At 43.3% G+C, this 17,500-nt stretch overlaps 1 protein-coding gene across 2 annotated transcripts in view; it reads left to right on the top strand.

The window, feature by feature from the left end:
• The window catches only part of LOC123519571 (SH3 domain-containing protein C23A1.17-like), a 14,189-nt gene extending 10,715 nt beyond the window's left edge, over window positions 1-3,474 (top strand). Inside the window, exons 4-7 of one of the 2 annotated variants that reach the window (XM_045281106.1) lie at window positions 396-566; window positions 1,341-1,944; window positions 2,267-2,539; window positions 2,582-3,474. In XM_045281106.1, the coding sequence (XP_045137041.1) occupies window positions 396-566; window positions 1,341-1,944; window positions 2,267-2,539; window positions 2,582-2,673 (1,140 nt within the window). In that variant the 3' untranslated portion in view covers window positions 2,674-3,474. Of the gene's footprint in view, window positions 1-395; window positions 567-1,340; window positions 1,945-2,266 lie in introns of both variants that reach the window. The other variant, XM_045281022.1, reaches the window with a different exon arrangement.
• Window positions 3,475-17,500: the final 14,026 nt, after the last annotated feature.

Raw genomic sequence — 17,500 nt, 5'->3', positions numbered from 1 at the left:
GAGAGAGAGAGAGTTAAAGTGTCAAGGATTTTAAAAGATAGAGAAAAGAAATGTGTTTGAGAGAGAGAGAGAGAGAGAGAGAGAGAGAGAGAGAGAGAGAGAGAGAGAGAGAGAGAGAGAGAGAGAGAGAGAGAGAGAGAGAGAGAGAGAGAGAATGGAAGGTTGAGAAAATAATGAAAAAAATAAAAGATCGAGAGAAAAGAGAGAGAGAGAGAGAGAGAGAGAGAGAGAGAGAGAGAGAGAGAGAGAGAGAGAGAGAGAGAGAGAGAGAGAGAGAGATATACACACACTCAAACAGAATTTTCTCTCCCCTGCACACACACACACACACACACACACACACACACACACACACACACACACACACACACACACACACACACACACACACACAGGTGGACGCGTTGGTGGAGGAGGTGGTGGAGGCAGAACACCAGCTGGAGGAGGAGATGAAGGAGGTGGTGGAGGAGGAGGAGGAGGCGCTGCAGGACATCCTCAGAGCTCAGGCTGACCACATGAAGAAGATCAGACTCCCTATTGACCTCATTATGGGGAATCCGAACCTTGTAAGTGGTGTTTGTGGTGTTTTAAAGGTGTTTGGTGTTTGAAAGTGTTGTAGTGTTTGGGGGTGTTTTAAGGGTATTTGGTGGTATTTTAAGGGTGTTTTGAGGTGTTTGGAAGTGTTTTAAGGCTGTTTTGTGGTGTTTGTGGTTTTTGGATGGTGTTTGGGGTGTTTTAAAGGTGTTTTGGGTGTTTGGATGTTTTGGGTGTTTGGATGTTTTTAAGGATGTTTTGGGTGTTTTAAATGTGTTTTGGGTGTTTTAAGGGTGTTTTGTGGTGTTTGGAGATTTTTTTTGGGGTGTTCGTGGTGTTTAAGTGTGTTTGAAGGTGTTTTGTTATGTTTAAGGCTGTCTTGTGGCAGTTTTAGAGTGTTTTGTGGTGTTTTGGGGTATATTAAGGATGTTTTGTGGTGTTTTAAAGGTGTTTGGGGTATTTTAAGGGTGTTTGGAATATTTTTATGTTTTAAGGGTGTTTGGGATGTTTGGAAGTGTTTTAAGAGCATTAGGATATTTTTATGATGTTTTAAGGGTGTTTGGGTGTTTGGATGGCGTTTTGGGTAATTTAAGGGTGTTTTGTGGTGTTTAGGGTTGTTTTTAAGGGTGTTTTGAGTGTTTGGGGGTATATTAAGAGTGTTTTGTAGTGTTTGGATGGTGTTTGCTGGTAATTAAAGGGTGTTTTGTGGTGTTTGGATGGTGTTTGGGGTGTGTTTGGTGGTAATTTAAAGATGTTTGGGGTGTTTGGAAGTGTTTTAAGGGTATTCCACGGTCTCCACTCCGCAGGCCGGCAAGGAGGTGAACTGCGAGGTGGAGCGGCGCCAGGTCCCCATCGCACCAGGAGTCATGTCCCAAACGATCCTAGTGACTTGTAAGGACGACGAGGATCAAGACAAGGCTATCCCACGCCCCAAACCCTCCCTGAACCCCTTCCCCGCTCCACGGCCCCCTATGTCCCTCATCGCCCCCCTCATGAAGATGCTAACCTCCCGCCCCGGTCCACAGCCAAGACTAGTGCCTATTTTCCCACCCCGGGCGTCATTTGGGCCAAAAACTCGTATTTCCCCAGTGGTTAGCCTCACTCCACTGTCCCAGCATGCCCCAGTAATGTCCCACGGTCCCCCAGTAATGCCCCACGGTGCCCCAGAGCCCCGTGGTAACCCTGAGGGGCTTTCAGATAGAATGCTCCCCCGTCACCTTCAGCCGATCGTCAGAATCACACCCCGTTTTCTTTCACAAGCCAGAGAAACCACAGGGAAGATTAATATGGTTAGTTTGCAAAGAGGGGCTCTTCCTCTCCCCCAGGCAACCCCCAGAGCGCCCCCCTCCCCCATCAGTCTCTCCCCCTTCCCCCCAAGGCCCATCATGCGCTCCTTCCTGCCATTCAAAGGTGAGAGAGAGAGAGAGAGAGAGAGAGAGAGAGAGAGAGAGAGAGAGAGAGAGAGAGAGAGAGAGAGAGAGAGAGAGAGAGAGAGAGAGAGAGAGAGAGAGAGAGAGAGAGAGAGAGAGAGAGAGAGAGAGACTAGTTTTAAGAATGTTTGTTTATAATGTGCTTTAAATTCGAGAGAGAGAGAGAGAGAGAGAGAGAGAGAGAGAGAGAGAGAGAGAGAGAGAGAGAGAGAGAGAGAGAGAGAGAGAATGTCTGTCTGTCTGTGTGTCTGTCTATCTATCTATCTATCTGCCAGTGTAGCTCAACCCACGCCTCCCCACAGTTCTGGCAGACACACCTACCGGCCTATCACGCCCACGCCCCGCCACGCACATGGAGATGAAGGCTGAGGAGAAGGACTTCGGGCCACCACGCGGACACACACTGATTCAAAATGGCCGCCAGCTCACCCCAGTTCACCCCAGCGGCCCAATCCGCCCCCCACCTCGTCTTATCACCCTCCCCAAGGCCATTCGAGTCCACACACTCCCCAGGAACACCCCCTTCAACACCCCAGGGAGTTTTGAAGCTTCACCCCCCCGATTCGAAGCTTCACCACCCCGTTTCGAAGCTTCACCACCCCGTTTCGAAGCTTCACCACCCCGTTTCGAAGCCTCACCCCCGCGATTCGAAGCTTCACCCCCCCGTTTCGCTCCAGAGGGTCGCCGCGCCCCTCCCGCCTCATATTAACCCAGATGCTGAGGTTATCGCCCCCCTCCACCCCAGATGACCTCTCCCCGCCCCCACGTAAACATCATCTTCTTATGGTTAATTAAGGGTAGTCTCTCTCTCTCTCTCTCTCTCTCTCTCTCTCTCTCTCTCTCTCTCTCTCTTTTCTTTATTTTTTTCTATCTTTTCCTCTATTTTTCTCTCGTTTCTCTCTCTCTCTCTCTCTCTCTCTCTCTCTCTCTCTCTCTCTCTCTCTCTCTCTCAATTCAAAGAAAAAAAGAAAAATATAACAAAAAAAAATTATTATTACTATTATTATTATTATTATTGTTATTGTTGAAGTAATTAATCAGAATTTTTATCAATTAATTTATTTACGAACGTTTTCCAAAATACTAAAGAAAGAGAAAAAATGGCGGCTATACATTTTTTTTTTTTTACAATGATCAAATGTTACGTTTTATTTCATTTCAATTTGGTATTTTTGTCTCATTTCATTTATTATTATTTATTATTATTATTATTTATTTTTTCTATTATTTTTCTCGTTATTTTGTTTATTTTACTTCATTATTATTATTTAGTTCATTTTTCATCCATTGCGCTTCCATTCGTATTAAGGAAAACTTGATAATTAAAGAAACTATTATTGTTATCACTTATGAAAGATGCTACACCTAATTTATCTCCCCACTCCCTCCCTCTCTCTCTCTCTCTCTCTCTCCCTCCCCTTCCTCTTGTCTCCTATTCAAAAACTAAGCTATAATAAACTAAAAGATATCACTGTAGCGTTCAATATTAACATTTTGCAGAACGTAATATTCTCTAATGAAAATCTCAAACTAAAGTATTATTTCTGCCACTTTTGAATGCTACACCTAATTCACCACACACCACACACACACACACACCACGATTCCTTCTCCCCCATTTTCTTTTTTTTTTTCTTATTTTTATTATTTTTTTTCATTCTCTTCTTTCTCGTTTTTTTTTTTTTTTTGTTTTCATTCTCTTTCGTTTTTTTTCATTCTTTCTCGTTTTTTTCTCATTCTTTCTTCTTTTTCTCTTTCTCTATCTCTTTCCTTCTCGTCTTTCCCGTTCTTTTTCTCTATTTCTTTTCATTCTCTCTCGTTTTTCTTTTTCTCTCTCTCTCTCTCTCTCTCTCTCTAACTCAAAACTCTTATTTCTACGACTAGGGCTAATTTATCAACACGGTCCCTCTCCCTCCTCTCCCTCCTTACAATTCAAATAACAATAAAAATAATAAAGAGAGATCTGTTGTATATGTAGCTTACAATATTATCATCCTGTCATAATATTCTCTAAGGAAAATCTCGAAACTCTTATTTGTACCTATTTTAAAAAGATGATTTACTTTATTTTTCTTAGCACGATTCATTCTCCTCCTCTTTTTTTACGGTTTGCTTTCTTTTTTCTCTTTTTCCTCTACGGTTTTTTTTTCTTCTTTTCTTTCTCTTTCTTTTCCTCCTCTCTCTTTTTCTCTCTCTTTCTTTCTAACTCAAAAAGTGTTATTTGTACCAATTTTGAAAGATGATACACCTAATTTATTTTTCCTCTTTCTTTCTCTTTTTCTCTCTTTCTCCTCCCCCTTTCATATATTTTTCTCTCTCTCGTTCTTTCTCTCTTCTCTTTCCTTTTTTTTCTTTCTAACTCAAAACTATTATTTTTATCACTTTTGAAAGATACACCTAATTTATCAGCACGATCCTTCTCCCTTCCCTCCTCTCATTAATAAAAACACGATATATTAAACAAAAATGGTGTATATGTAGCGTAGAATATTATAACCCCCATAATAATAATATTCTCTCATGAAAACACTCCTGAAATCAAATATTACTACATTTCAATTGCATCTCCCTCCTTCCCTCCCTCTGTTCGACATGGAAACTCTTCGGAAAGGCAGCTATCTGTAGTCAAGCCACATTCCTTATTATTACTTTTGGAGACGAAAAAAAGAACTTATATATTCTTTAAAAAAAATCCTAAGGTGTTTTCTTTTCCCTCCTGTTTTGACTAGTGGGTGAGATGGAAAGCGTGATAGATAGATAATACAATATGGCTGTTTATCTTGTATGCTTTAAAAATTACAATGGTGCTTTTTATTCTGTTTTGACTAGGAGTGGGTGATGGATAGATACTTTCAAGCAACTACCTTTAAAAAAAACCCGTGTCACTGAAATTATAGACTTTTAAGAAGACAGGTTTTGTTGCCACAATTTTCAAAGGCCACAGATATGAGAAACCTTTTTCGCAAGAGTTTTTGTGTTATTGATAGGGCAAATGAACGGAACTACAGAATTGAGGGAGGGACTAGTACTGGGGATGTTACACTAGGTTAGGTTAGGATGGGCAGGGAATAAGGCAGATTATTGAAAAAAGAGGAAAAATAAATAAGAACTGAAAAATCTGGTGTCACAGTTTGGTGCAGAGTGTTTGGAGCTGCCAGGGAGAGAGGGAGTGGTTATGGGGTGCTAAATTAGGTTAGGTTGGGACAAAGGCTGAGATTGTTGGAAACTCAGAAAAAAGAAAAAAATGAAGTCACACCATCTGCTAGTGTCTGAACGTGCGGATGAGACACACATCCAAACATCACCCAAACACATCCTAAACACATCCTAAAGCACACTCAAATCCCCCCAAAAAACATCCCTAAACACCCCAAACACACCCAAAGCACACTCAAATCCCCAAAACACTCAAAGACTCCAAAACACACCCAAACCCCACAATAACCCAAACCCCACAATCTTTCACCCCAAACACCCCAAAAAACCCTCAAAACACACACAAACCCCACAAAAACACACTCTTTCACCCCAAACACCCCAAAACACACCCAAACCCCTCCAGTTTTTAAGGGATGTTTGATGATCTCTTGACAGATTAACATGACATCTATCAAATCGAAAGCAGAAACACTCTTAAGAACAAACTTCCTCATAACTGTGGACTTTGAAAAACAGTGTTCGCCTAAGTTGTATTTCTAAAAGACTCCCGTTTCAGTAACACGGTTCATGAAAGACAACACTAATATTTCAATCACCCCCCCAAAAAAAAACCCATAATTCAACTAGAAACACCCAACATACACCAAAATCATCCCCACACACACGCACAGAACACTTAAAACACCCAGCACACACCATCATCATCCCCACACTCCAACACACACACACACACACACAGACCACTTAAAACACCCAGCACACACCAAAATCATCCCCACACACTCACAAGATACTCCACACACGCACAGACCACTTAAAACACCCAGCACACACCAAAATCATCCCCACACACTCACAAGACACTTCACACACACGCACAGACCCCTTAAAACACCCAGCACACACCAAAATCATCCCTACACACTCACACTACACACACAAAACCCTTAAAACACCCAACCTCATCCCTAACACATTCAATAAAACTAACCTAAACACATTCAATACACCGTACAACACCTCAAAATTCCCCTAACCACACTCAACACATGTAAAATATACCTAAAAACGTCTAATACACACTGAAAGCACACATAATATACCCAAAACACCCTGCAACACTACCAAACACACTTAAAATACTTCAGATATACCCAAAAAACACCAAAATGCCTTATAAAGAACGGTAACATTAAAAAGGGGACTTACCTAAATATTGTGGCTTGGCTCCTCCTCTTCTTCCACTTCCATTTTTTCCTTTCTTCTTCGTTCTCCTCCTTTTCTCTTTCTTCTCCTGCTTCCGTCTACACGCCTGAGCCTAGAAACACATCAAAACACTTAGAAAACACGAGATATTAGCCAAAATATTGAGGAAGTGAAGGGAGAGTTGTTATTGTGGCTTGCCTGCTCCTCCACTTATTCCTCCCTTTCTCATTCCTTTCTCCTCATCCTCCTTTATTTCTCCATCCTTCTTCCTTCTACTACTACTATCTACACACCTGAACCAAGAAACACATGAAAACACGTAGAAATCAGTAGATATTAGGCAAAATATCGACGAACTGGGCGGTAAGGAGGGAGGGACGCCAGCCCGGGGCTATGATGAGTCACCACCTTGGCTGTGACGTCACCAAGAGCGCGGGAACAGTGGTGACTCGGCTGAATTACGTAAATAATTTTAAAAATGACAAAGAAAAAACGAAGCCAAGGCCGAATGCTTACTTTTTTATGACCTGATAGATACTTTAATTAATATCCAAAACATCAAAACATCTCCTGCTTAACTAGTTTTAAAGAACTGTCTAAATTAAGTATATAAAAAGCATATAAACTTATAACGCTGCCAAAACGTCCAGCCATTTTGACTTTATATATCTTTCGAAAAATATTAGACAATATAAACTCTCTTCTCAGGCATCCAACACTGACCTAGAACCAGAAGTGAACGAGTGAAAGAGCATTTATGTAAAACAAAACCATTAAACTCTAAACTCATTCAAAACTCTTGTAAAGTCCAGCTATTTTCACTTGGTGAGTATTTCAACACATTCTACAAAGTTTGAGCTTTCTTTTAACCCGAAAACTGGTGTACGCCTTCTGGGTGGCTTGGCGGCAAACTGGTGTAGTACGCCTTCTGGAAGCGCTCTTTTTAAACAGGCACCAGAAAGTTCCCGTGATTCGTAGTTCTTTGATATTATTTTTTTTTTTTTTTGTGTTCTAATAACCTTTCTTTTAGTAATTTATATCCTTCTAATAAGAATTTGGTTATTTAGATCATATTTATAAAGGAAAACAATGAAACCACTATGTTTTTATTTTATTTAGTCGACATTGCATTCCTCTCATAGATATTAGAGTTTGAGTCTCATGTATGGTAAGAGGAAGCTATAATTTAGTAGTATACAAGTTGTTTTTGTATAATAGAAAAGAGATAAAGCGAATAAGATTATGGAAACAAGACCATCTTCACTAGACGTTTGTAACACTGTCAGACGTGTCGGCCCGGCCAGCACCGCGCGTCATGAGTCAGGACTCATCCTCTCTCTCTCTCTCTCTCTCTCTCTCTCTCTCTCTCTCTCTCACACACACACACACACACACACACACACACACACACACACACAGATATATAGTATGATATGTATGTTATTGTGGCTTACACGGAACTAATATTTCGTTACTTTATTTATTGTGAACCAAGCAAGAGTATTTTTGTTTCATTTATTTATTTTGAACAAAGTGTGTGAGAGAGAGAGAGAGAGAGAGAATTTTTTTTTTTTTTAAATACTATGAGGCTAGAGCAACATTTCGCATTACCATTACCAGTGCATATGCATTTTTATTTGACCAATTTATCCATTCCATATGTATGTTATTTATTATTATTATTATTATTATTATGAGGTCAATGAAGGCGACCCACTGGAAAGCATAACTGCATAAACCCAAAGGCCCAGTGGGCGGCACCTCACCGATAAGTGAAAGGAAGTAACAGGAATGAACAACAGAATAGGAAGATTGGTAGAGATCTAAGAGGTAGTGAGTTCAGAGAGAAGAAAGGTATTCACACGTTTTTTAAATGCTTCAATGTTACTAGAATTAACAATCTCGTTGGGAATTGTATTCCAGAGTCTAGCAGATACTGGGATAAAACACCGGGAAAATTGTGAAGTATTACATCGATTCACAGACAAGGAACGGTCATTCATGATCAAGGATTGTCTTGTAGCACGTGCTGGTAGTGAAGGGCAGGCAAATGACAATGCAACGGGTGGTTGGAATTAGACATGATTTTGAAGAAATAGGACAATGATCCAACCAAACGACGATGCCGAAGATTAATCTCAAGATTAGGAAGAAGAAATTTAATCTGGTTGAATGCTCTATCTAAAAGCTTTAAGTGAGACTCTGCTGCAGAGATCCACACAGAGTGACAATATTCAAAATGAGGCAGTATGAAAGAGTAAAAGCAATTTCTTACAATATCATCAGAGGAATATATCCGCCTACATTTGCGTAACAAACCAACTTTACATGAGACTGATGATGCAAGTGAACGCAAGTGCAACTCAAAAGTAAGTTTGGGATCAAGGGTGACTCCGAGTAACTTCAGAGACGAACAATTAGGAATAGGTACTTCGTTGACAACAATATCAGGGTGAACTGGGAAAGGTGTCCTTGATCTGCTAATAACCATACTATGGGATTTACTCGGGTTCAGTTTCATACCCCACCGATCACACCATGACAGAATCCTTGAAACATCTTGAGTGAGTACATTAGCGACTCTCTGCCTATCCTGTGGGGAAGGAATTGTCGCATATATAGTGGTGTCATCAGCATAAGCAACCATATTAGATTCAATCCCACACCACATGTCAGATGTATAAATAATAAAAGAAGAGGTCCCAGAACACTTCCCTGCGGAACACCGGATACAACTGGACTAAAAGAACTAAGGCAGCCATCAACAGTCACACGCTGCCTTCGACTCGTTAGGAACTCTGACAGAACTTGATGGACGCGGCCACCAATACCAATAGATCTAACTTTCGATAAAAGGGCTCTATGATTAACACGATCAAATGCAGAACTAAAATCAAGTGAAATTACTCTAGATTCATGACCAGCATCAAGGGCAGCTTGCATGTCGTGCGTTATGCAAACGAGAGCATCAGAAGTACTGAGACCTTTTCTAAAACCAAACTGACTAGATGGCAACAAATTATTAATATCTAAAAACGATTGAGACGCTTGGCAGCAGGCGCTCAAAAATCTTAGATAACACCGGGGTTATGGAAATGGGTCTATAGTCACCGGGGTGAATGGAGGATGAAGATCCCTTTGGAATAGGGGTAACATTTGCAGTACGCCAGCATACCGGAAAAGAACCCTTACGAAAAAGAGCTCTAAAAATAACTGCCAATTTTGGAGCGAGAGGAGAAGCAATCTTTTTGTAAAAAAGAGGCAGAAAACCCAAAGGATCACAACCCCCGAATGAGTCTAACTCATTAAGATATCTTAAGATTTCGGAGGACTTAAAGGCAATGGAGTGTAATTTAATGTCCTGGGGACAAGACGGCAGATCAAACTCTTCATCACTTTGTTTCGAGTTAAAACGGAAGCTAAAAGATTGGCTTTGTCCTTAGAATTATGGCAGATTGAACCGTCAGTACATGACAGAGGAGGTAAACTTGAGTCCACACCAAAGAGTGATTGCTTTAAAGCTGACCACCATGAGTGTGGTTGGGAGGTGCCAATCAGAACATTTTTAAGGTGTTCATTGTACTCATCCTGTGCGCTAGAATATGTACGTTGGGCAAATAAACGCAGACGAACGTAATTTTCCCATGATTCAGGTGAACGCAGTCGGGACCATTCACAATAAGCAACCTGTTTTCCACGCTGAGCACGCCTGCAGTCATCATTAAACCAGGCACTGTCCTTGCGACGACTTCGAATTATTTTAGAAGGAATTCTTCTTTCACTAATGTTAAGTAAAACACTGTTAAGGGAATCAATTGGACTATCAGAATGTAAAATTTCCCGCCATACAATGTTGTTAAAATCGGCAATGACACCAGTCCAATTGGCTCGTGACTTTAGAAATACTTTCCGCGATATTGGCTCGTCCGGAATAGGAAATGAAGTTTGAATATTGAAAGACAAGCCAGAGTGGTCTGTGCTACCAAGGGGAGGGACGACCTGCAAAGTTACTGCAGAGGGGCGTCTGTAAAAGAAGATCAAGGCAATTACCCGAGACGTGAGTTGGGCTATGAACGATCTGCTCACAACCGGTGAGGTTACTAAAATCTAGAGCAGCCCGACCATGTTGATTTGTTTGAGAAACGGAGTTCAACCAATCCTGATGATGTGCATTAACATCACCAACAAAAACAAAGGAAGCTTTAGGGTCTGATTCTTGAATAGATGCCATAGAATTTAGCAAACAGTCATAAATAGAATCATCAAGATCGGGATTTCTATATACAGAGAAGATATAGTAGTTATTAAAACGACTGCAAATTTTAACCAGCATCATTTCATGACAGCCACACTCAAATTTGGTAATGCGTGAAGCGCTGCATGCTGGACGTAAGTATATACACATCCCCCGAGCTCTAGGGATAGAATCACGCCTCAGAAGAAGAGGCCTCTTGAAATTAGGAATCAGAATCTCAGAAACATGCCTGAAGCTTGAAACAAGAGTCTCTGAACAAAAAATTATATCATATTTGGAGGACGCAACTGCAACGTCTTGCAAGTTGGCCTTTAGGCCCCGAATTTACTCCATATACTTTGATGCCGCACATTTACTTTATTTGCGATTCAAATTATTAGTGTCAGAATAATGGAAAGAATATTACTTATACGGAAATTGCCATTATAGAAATAAAATACTTTTGTTTTATCATTTATTTCTCTTGAAGCAAGCAAGAGAGAGAGAGAGAGAGAGAGAGAGAGAGAGAGAGAGAGAGAGAGAGAGAGAGAGAGAGAGAGAGAGACAACATTGAATCTTCAATGTTGTCTCTTCGAGCGTTGACAACACTGACCCGTCGACGAACGGTGGCAACAATCGGTATGTGTGTATCCCCCCCTGCCTCCTCCCCCTACCTCCCCCCTCCCATCCCGCTTACCACAATGCCTCCAGATACTGCCAAATACTGAGAAATATGGTAGCTACAGTAAATTTTGAGTTACATAATTGTGAAATAAAATATCTGTGACACATCTTTATAAAGCATATATCTTTCATTGAAAGTCAATCGTTCGCTGATTTAGCCGCATTAGGAGACACCCTCTGAATGTGAGTGCCGCAGTTCACGGGTTAAGGCATTCTATGACGAGTTTGACCATGAAGCAGAAACGTAAATAAATAAAATCGAAAAAAAAAATAATAAGTTACGTTAAACGGGACAAAACACCATTTCAATGGATTGATTTCACGCTTAAAAGAGCACAGGCGATTTTTTTGATACCATAAAGGCCCAAATTTAAAATTTAATTTTTCAAAATGGGAGATGGAAAATTTTGAGGGTTTTGGCAGCTCATATTTAAGCTATAAAACACCGCTAAACGCCACACATTTGCCGAACACAGGCGCGGAACACACTTCAAACACAACGAAATATTTATAGAAACCATAAAAACACACCATGGTAGCGTAATATTATTGTTACAGAATATATCAAGAAAAGTATTGGAACCCGCAGGTTGCCTTTGGAGGGACAGGGGTCGGGGCCGGGTGTCTCGGTGAGGGGCGGGGAGGGAGGCAACCCGGGAACACTGAGGGACACTGAGCGGGCGCCATGTTGTCTCCATTAAGTTTATTCCCCTCACCACACTAGAAATCAGGCTAAATGTGGAATATCTGACCACGGAATATGAAATGGTGGACTAGCGGCTCCATTTGTAAGTAGTATTAGCTACCTTGTCTCTATAATGCTCGTTATATCTAGCACCTTTTCAATATCTGGGCTCCATAATCCTTATATTGCATTTATTATCTCACCACAACAAAATGAAGCCACATCGGGAACACCTGGCCACGGGACATGCAATGATAAGACTAGTGATTGTATTCTGACACGTGTTTGGCTTACGGTGAGTCAAAGAAGCAAATAATAGCTGGTAATACTGACAACTGCTCGTTACACCCATCACCTTTTCAACATTTGGGCACTGTTTTCACTCTCATATGCAAAGAAAACCTACAAATAAGAGAGTGGCCTTAGAAATACCTGAAATAAATGATGGTGAGGCGGTGTGGAGGGTCGTGAAGACTTGCACTGCTCTCTTGTCTCGCCGCTGGTGCTGTCGGGAATGTCATCACTTCACTTTGTGTGTGTGTGGGTGTTTGGGTGTATATGGGCATGTTGTGGATGTGTTGCGGGGTGTTTGAGTGTGTTTATGGGGTGAATAAGCAACACCAAACACCACACGGCCATCACCACTGTTTTGTTGACACGGAGCAAACACCCGGCCCACCACACTTCTTTCCCTCCTTACACACTAATCCCTTATCAACACCACTGCCACACCTTACACACCTGTTCCTTGGTGCATTAATAACCTCCACCACCTCTGTCACGGCACTGTCACCTCTATACAGGCTGAAAATATAACGGCACTCAAGTGAGGTCAACCGTGTGTCTTGACGGGAGGTACCGACGCCATCATCAGCTGTGGCTCTCTAAAGGAATTCACTCTCTTCTCCTTGCCCGCTATAAATTCCAATACTATGTCCTTGTATGTGTTAAATTCTCAGTATTTGAAGGTTATTATGGAATTATGTGTGGATTATTCAGTGTTATTATGGTTTTAGTGTATTTGAGGATACAAGTAGCCGTAGGAAGGAGCTACAAAATGTCGACATTACCAAACTCAGCATTCACAACACAATAAATTCCAATACTATGTCCTTGTATGTGTTAAATTCTCAGTATTTGAAAGTTATCTGGGAATTATGTGTGGAATGTTCAGTGTTATTATGGTTTTAGTCTATTTGAGAATACAAGTAGCCGCGGAGATGAGCTTCAAAATGTCGACATTACCAAACTAAGCATTCACAACCCACAATATACAAAACTAATAAAAACCAACACAAATAAATAAGAAAACAATACAAAACAACAAAAAAGTAACACAATCACTTAAAAAAAACACGAAAAACAGTGAGAGATGAGTGACAAAATATCGACATTACCAAACACATGGCATTCAAAACCAACAAAAAGCAACACACACACACACACACACAAAATAATAATAATATAAAATGTGTGTGTTGTGGTGAAAGAGAGCAGTGTGGTGTATAGTGTGTGATAGAGGAAAGCAGTGTGGTGTATGGTGTGTGGTGGCAGGAGTTGTGTATGATGTGTGGTGGAAGAAAACAGTGCGGTGTGGTGTGTGGTGACAGGGGTGTGTGTGGTGATGGGTGTGTGATGAGAGTGAAAGAGGCTTCCAGATTTCTCTTTCCACCGATTCTTTACAAGGGGGGACGTTCCCCGGCACCGGGGGTGGACTAGGTCTAGTGAAGAGGGATAGCCAAAAGTCGTTAGTGCCCACAGGCTTTGGCCCCTCATCCACTAGCCAGCTTTGACCGTCGACCACCCTCCTGGTCGCACGGCCTCTGTCCCTTTTCCAGGCTTCCTGGAATCGGGCATACTCCATCCGTCTCCTCCCCCTAGCGTCCCTCGGAACCTTTAGGCTCTTCTCGGGTCTTGGGCGAACCGAGGGGGGGGACGGAGACCAGTCATCCAGTTGTCTCTGGACATCTGTGGTGTCTCGTGGAACCTCCACCCCAAGGATGGAAGTGAGGGTCTCCATCTCACGATGTAGTGCGAGACGGAGATCCTCTTCGGGTGGAGGTAGTTCCACAACCGATGTTGCTCTCTCCCTTTGGCTCAGCGATTGGGACGCCGGAGGAGAGAGTGGTTGCTGAGGCTCAGAGGTCGGTCCAGAGTCCGCCTCTGGAGCTGGAATCGGCAAGGGATCAGCAGCGGGGACAACCTCCGCTACAAGCAGAGCCTTGTACCCCGCCTGTCTCCTCTTGCCTTTTATTGCCTCGAGTGTTCGGTGAGGCAAGACCAGCTCTTGTATTTGCTCGTTCAAGCCCCGCTCACCCAAGTGGAGCCTTTCAAAGGCCGGACAATGGGAGTGACCTCTTAGCGTTAGAATTAACTTTCACGGGGGCTTCTTTAAGCCCCCGCATGGGCGCGGCCCATATCACACCGGTCGGGCTCCATCCGCCCGTCTTACCCGAGCCCCTGAAGTTCTTTTAAAGCACTGGGCAATTCTTACCCCTCCTCCATCCCATGGACTATAAGGAGCTTTAGGGCCCCACGAGGGAGTCCCAAGCTCCGCCAGGTGTTGTAGGAGGGGACCGAAAGTACCCCTCTCCAACTCATCGTAAACGACGAGAAGATCGGGGTACTCCCAGTGAGATCTTCAACGAATGCCCGGATTCTCGGCGTGTTATAGTACGCCACTTTGCGCATGTGTGCGTCAAACTGGTCGCCCGCCGCCGCGTCAGCCACGACCTGGACATCAATCACATGCGACTGATTTCCCTTCCAGCAGACTATATCGGGGTACCGCACGCCAGCCTCCGTTGGGATGGCAGGCTCACGGCGAGTACGATACCCAGCCCGCTGGAGGGTGGTGATGTATCTCTCCAAGATCCCGTTATGTCTAGCAAGACGCTGACCTGCCACGGCCGGACACTGCTGGAGAATGTGTCCCAGGCTTTCGGGCCTGTTGCCATAGCAAAGGTCGCATTTTACTGCGGTCACTTGGCGGCCTCGTGCGCTGCGGACCTTCGTCGGCAGGAGGTTTCCCCTGAGCTTCACTGCCTGAACGTAGGTCCCTCCACGCATGAGCCGGGATCCATCACCTACCCACGAGGCGGAAATGGGGGTACGCGAGGCACCATCCAATCCTTTGCCATCGTGGGAATTGACCAACCGGTTTTGCCATAGTATCCTCTCCTCCTTCCTCCGAGATGTCAGGGAAGACTCGGGGTCGGAGGGGCACTGCATCCGAGCTATGCTCCGGACTGCCTCGTCTCCAGACTTCGACAGCCTTGATAGTAGGTCCGCCCTCAGCCGGGGGACACGCGTCGTAAAGGAGGCCACGCCAAGACCGCCATCCCCCACCTCCGCATGGAAACATCCCATGGGGCTATCCTTAGGGAGGTGGAGAGCGGTCCTGACGAACCTCCTCACTTCACGGTCCATCCTGCCAAGGGTTGAGACCCCCACCTCGGAACACATCATTGGGTACAGCAGCCGAGGGAGAAAAACTTGGCGCAGCATCCACATCTTTTGTGTGGTGAGAGAGTGAAAGAGAGCAGTGTGGTGTATGATGTGTGGTGACAGTGGTGTGTGTGGTGATAGAGAAAAAGAGTGTGGTGTATGGTGTGTGGTGAGAGAGTGGAAGAGAGCAGTGTGGTGTGTGTGGTGATAGAGTGAAAGAGAGCAGTGTGGTGTATGGTGTGTGTTGAACAAGTCACCAGCAACACACCGTCTCCCTCCAAACCACTTCTGTGTCAAACATATCTTGTCTGAGCCTCGCCCGCCGATCACCCTCTCCCCCTCCTAGGCTGACCACTGGCCCAGGCGACAACCCACAATGTGTTCACTGGAACACATTTTTACCTTGAGATTTGTGTACCATTAGACCATTTTATTGACATTAGGAAGGGTCTATGGAGGGCACAAGATTAATGGCCACAGTCTTCACTATTTTAACCCCTTCAGTACTGGGACACATTTTTACCTTGAGATTTGTGTACCATTAGACCATTTTATTGACATTAGTAAGGGTCTATGGAGGCCGCAAGATTATGGCCATAGTCTTCACTATTTCAACCCCCACATGAGTTTGTGAAGCTGTAGGAAGTCACCAAATAGTCACCACAATGAATAGGAAACACGTCACGCTACTGAAGGGGTTAAAGGAGAGATTTGTCTGCCCTATCTAATGAAAACGTGTAACTTGGCTAATGTTTTACTATGATCAGAAATTAAATAAAAAAAAAAAAAAAAACGTTTGATTAGTAATTATCCCCTCTCTCTCTCTCTCTCTCTCTCTCTCTCTCTGTGGCAAAGGAGAGCAATAAACGGCAATAAACAGCAATAAAACAGCAATAAAGAGAGAAAGAGAGAGCTGAGGTCATCTGAAGACTGTGCAAGTGTAATGAGGCGATCAGCGCTGCGCAATTCCAGGATGTCAACAAACTTAAGCGCATTCGAGTTTGCGGGGAGAGAATATTTTAATGGCGTAACGAGTTTGTCATTTTTATTTTGTTATGTTTTAATTAGAGTTTGAAATGGCAATGTGGTCGTTAAATAGACGTAATTAGGCAGTAGTTAGGTTATTTAGTGTGTCTGTTTGTGTGTATGACAGACAGACAGTCAGACAGACAGACAGACAGAGAGAGAGAGAGAGAGAGAGAGAGAGAGAGAGAGAGAGAGAGAGAGAGAGAGAGAGAGAGAGAGAAAGAGAAAAAAAGAGAAAGAAGAGAATCAGCCAAGAGAAAGCGAGTAGATATCTAAAAACAATAATAACAATAATAAAAATGGTAAATCTATAGAACAGCAACTCTGGGGTTTTGGGGGTTTTGTGGGGGAGCCATAAGAGGCGAGATATGGCGATCTAAAAAAATCTAAGGACAAAAACCTAACCTAACGTAACCTAACCTAAACGGGGGACTGTGCCCCCCGGACACCCCCCTACAACACGAACCTAATCCTAACATAAACCTAACCTAACGTAATCTAACCTAACCGGGAGGGCTGCGCCCCCCCGGATCCCCCCTGCAACACTAACCTAACCCTAACATAAACCTAACCTAGCGTATCCTTGGTTTGGGGCAGCTTCCCTCCCCCCCCACACCGGTTCTCTTCTAGCTTGACACAATATGCCCTACCTGTACCAATCCCCTCCTCACAATACCTTAACGAAAGGATCAAGGTCCTGGCTGGTCCTCTTCTCGATTGTACACTGACTTGCATCGCAGGAGCGATGATTTCCCAGTAATCAAATTCGCAACCTTTACAACTAATGTCCCTGGTGGCCATGGCTCAACTGTGCACACACACAGAGCTCTGTGCACCTGTCTGCCCAGCTGTGCTCCGCCTACGAATACATATAGCAAATTCCCATTGGCGCAGCTTGTGGTGTTAAGAGGTGGTGGCACGTCATTGGACAAAAGAACTATAGACACAATAAGAATCCTATTCAGCAGTTACCCACAAACCCAGGATGTGAACAACAGACAGTCACTTCCTGTTACCCACAAACCCCAGATATATACAATAGACAATAGCAATGTTTACTATTTGGACTTAGACTCCGAGTGACGTCTCTAATTT

This window comes from Portunus trituberculatus, chromosome 1 (assembly GCF_017591435.1).
Source record: "Portunus trituberculatus isolate SZX2019 chromosome 1, ASM1759143v1, whole genome shotgun sequence".
NCBI classification, from domain to species: domain Eukaryota; kingdom Metazoa; phylum Arthropoda; class Malacostraca; order Decapoda; family Portunidae; genus Portunus; species Portunus trituberculatus.
Note: the sequence above shows the minus strand (reverse complement) of the source record. Positions and strands in the feature narration are given on the sequence as shown.